The 3096-nt window shown below is 52.3% G+C and overlaps 1 protein-coding gene across 1 annotated transcript in view; it reads left to right on the forward strand.

Moving 5' to 3' along the window:
* Positions 1-3096, forward strand: part of RPH3A (rabphilin 3A) — a 70304-nt gene that overhangs the window by 43904 nt on the left and 23304 nt on the right. The window contains exon 10 of the mRNA XM_011356055.2: positions 979-1200. Within this exon, the coding sequence (XP_011354357.1) occupies positions 979-1200 (222 nt within the window). The remainder of the gene's footprint in view (positions 1-978; positions 1201-3096) is intronic.

The raw sequence follows: 3096 nt of genomic DNA on the forward strand, positions 1-3096 counted from the left end.
ACCTTGGTCCAGTCTGCGTCCTGAGACCTCTCTGATGAGCTCTAAGGCCCCGCTAATTCCAGCGCTCTAGAGAGTCCGTACTAAGATTAGATCGATGAAACATGACAGCACATGGTGGTTCAAAGCACAGTCTGCTTAGATTCAGCTCCCCGCCCCTTCGCTTCCTTGGGCAAGTCAGTTAAGTTCCCTGAGCCTCAGTTTCCTTATCTCTAAAATGGGAATAGTACCAGGACCTACCCCACAGAGTGGCTGGGGGGATTAAACAAATTAATATATGGAAAACCTGAACACGTGTCCGGGAATGTATCAAAACCATACTACGTGACAGTGACTGTTACAGATGATACATATGCATTGTCCTCATCACCATCGACCACCATAGCAACAACGTATTCCTTGTTTTCTAATGCACTAGGCACGGTTTTAAGTATTGCACAGACACTGTACTTTAAAAATAATAGCTTCTACTGTTTAGAACGCCATCAGCTGTTATCATTCCCATTTTACAGATGAGGAAACCGAGGCTCGGAGACAGACACTAAGTGACTTGTCCTAGGTCACACAGCAGCTCTTCAAACCCGGGCTCCAGGGCCCACACCACTGATGAGTCCCCCCGCGAGGTCTGTTCCTCCTGCATCTGAATCAGCTCACGGGGCTTGTCATAAAACACAGATTCCAAGGCCCCACTGCACGGACTACTGATTCCGGGTGGGGCCCAGGAACCTGCATTTTTGCAGGCTTCCCTGGGTGGCTTTGACAAAAGTGACATTCTGAGAAACAGCGAACGGCACGATGTGGCTCCCCTGAGAACGGGAGGTGATCATTCTGTGTCGCAGGGCAGCGGGCGAGCCTGGTGTAAGGCTCGCCAAGCACCTGGCACACAGTAGGTGCTCATCACCCGTGGTGGTGCTGCAGCAGCTGTCATTGACACAGGGACTCAGCTGCCTCTTTCCGGTCCTCTCTCCGTCTCCCCTGCAGAGGTGGCTCCCAGCGACTCCGGCTATATAGGGGCCACTGCCCCACCCCGGGAGGAAAGAATGGGGGGAGTCGGAACCAGGGAGGACCGAGCAGCCCACCCACCAGGCCCCTATTCCCAAGGGTCTGCTGCTGCCCCCCAGCCTGCCACGGCCCCTGCCCGCCAGCCCCCACCCCCGGAGGAGGACGAGGAAGAAGCCAACAGCTACGATTCAGATGAAGCAAGTAGGTGGCACTTAACAGAGGGGCGTCTGGGAAAAGCCCCTTCAGGGTTGCCCCAGAGAAACAGGAAGACTCCAGGGATAGCCCTGTACACCCCTCCCAGCCCCCAGCATGCCACGCATAATAAACGCACTGACCAAGTTATAAACATACGAATTCGTGTTCTGAATTCACAAAATGGCATCTGCTTTCTAAAGACTAGGTGCTATATATCTGTATTTTTTATTGTAAAATACAGATAACATCAAAGTTACCATTTACGTCATTTTAAAGAGTACAAGGCAACTACGGGCGTGTCCAGTTTCGCAGTTCCTGCAAAGTCAAACGTAGAATTATCACGTGACCCAGCAATTCTGCTTCTAGGTGCAAATGTGCATTTTCCTAGTTTCCCAAACACTTTAATGTCTTCAAAAAGTAACTTTTAACTATGATTTAAAAATTTCTGGATGTTCTCTCTTGCATTCATCCATTCAGTGATTTATAAAGTGTCTGCTCTGTGCCTCTGCCACTCAGATCCTGAGTGGGACACACACACACACACACACACACACACACACTCTCTCTCTCTCTCTCTCTCTCTCTCCCCCCCCCTCCCTCCCTCCCTCCCTCCCTCCCTCTCTCCCTCCAATGGCACTCCTCCTGAGTGTGGCCGGAGTATCAGGGGAGAGCTGGGGTGGCTTTCGTGAGCTGGAGGAGGGCATGGATGGACAGGTGTCTGGACATGATACATGGTGCAGGACTCGGGGGACATCCCCGTCATGTGGAGAGACTGGACCCGCTCAGATGAAGTGGACCAAGGACCATAATCAGTGGCACGGCTCTGGCCCATCGTGTCACTTCTCATTGTAAAATGGGAAGTGAATACAGCCTCCCACGTGGGGCTGAGGGGAGTAAACTGAGGCATCTTCTGGGAAAGTGCTTTGTAAAACTGGAAGTCGTTATCACATAATGTGCTAAACACACATGAGGAGTTACTGTCACGTGACACGCACATCAGAGGTAATAGACGCACAACATTTGGCGAGCATTTCTTTCGTGCCAGGCGCTTTTCTGAGTGTGTTACGTGCATGCGCTCGTGTGATCTTTCCAGGGAGCCTGGGAATAGCTGCTGTCACGGCTTCTGTTCACAGACGGGGAGACGGAGGCTCGAGAGGTGGAGACCTTGTCCGAGGTCACGCCAGCAGCCAGGGGGCGGGGTTTGCAGTCAGTGCACTACTGTAGCAGATCAGAGGCCAGACCCGGGTGAAGTATCAGCTGTTCCCGCTGTCCCCAGGCCCTCCCATGGGTCATAGGTCTGCAGTCTCAGGGGACAGGAGACAGGTGGTCCACCCCCACTTTGCCAGCCATGAGCCGTTTCTGCTCTGGAAATGCGCCTCGTCTGTCCCACCTGTCTGCCTTTCTGTGTCCTGGTCCTCACCTGGAACAGCAGCCACTGCTTTTCTGTCTGCCTTGTGTGTCCCTTCACTCGACTGCCAAGCATAGATGATCCCTCCCAGCCCGTGTGCGTCTCTGTTATGAGCTATCCCCAGTGGCTTGTAACAAGCCCGTCTCTGTATTACCTCTACACACCTCACCCACTCCTCTCTATATTTGACAAGTATTTATTGAGCACCTACTAGCTGCCCCCGGCTGTGCTAGGTACTAGGGCTACCCATGACAAAATTTAAAGACAGACAAGGAGGCCGATCTGATGGAACCAATGTCCTAGTGGCGAGAAATATACCAGTGAGTCCACTTCAAACAGAGATAGAGGACCATGAAGGAAGTAAAAAGGGTGAATGACGGAGGGTGGCTGCTTTAGATGGAGTGATCAAAGAGGGCTTCTGTAAGGAGGTGACATTCAAGCCGAGATGTGGATAATGAGGAGGCCCCAGCCATGTGAGGATCTAGAGGGAGAGC

This window comes from Pteropus vampyrus, unplaced genomic scaffold (genome assembly GCF_000151845.1).
Source record: "Pteropus vampyrus isolate Shadow unplaced genomic scaffold, Pvam_2.0 Scaffold23, whole genome shotgun sequence".
Classification (NCBI taxonomy): Eukaryota; Metazoa; Chordata; class Mammalia; order Chiroptera; family Pteropodidae; genus Pteropus; species Pteropus vampyrus.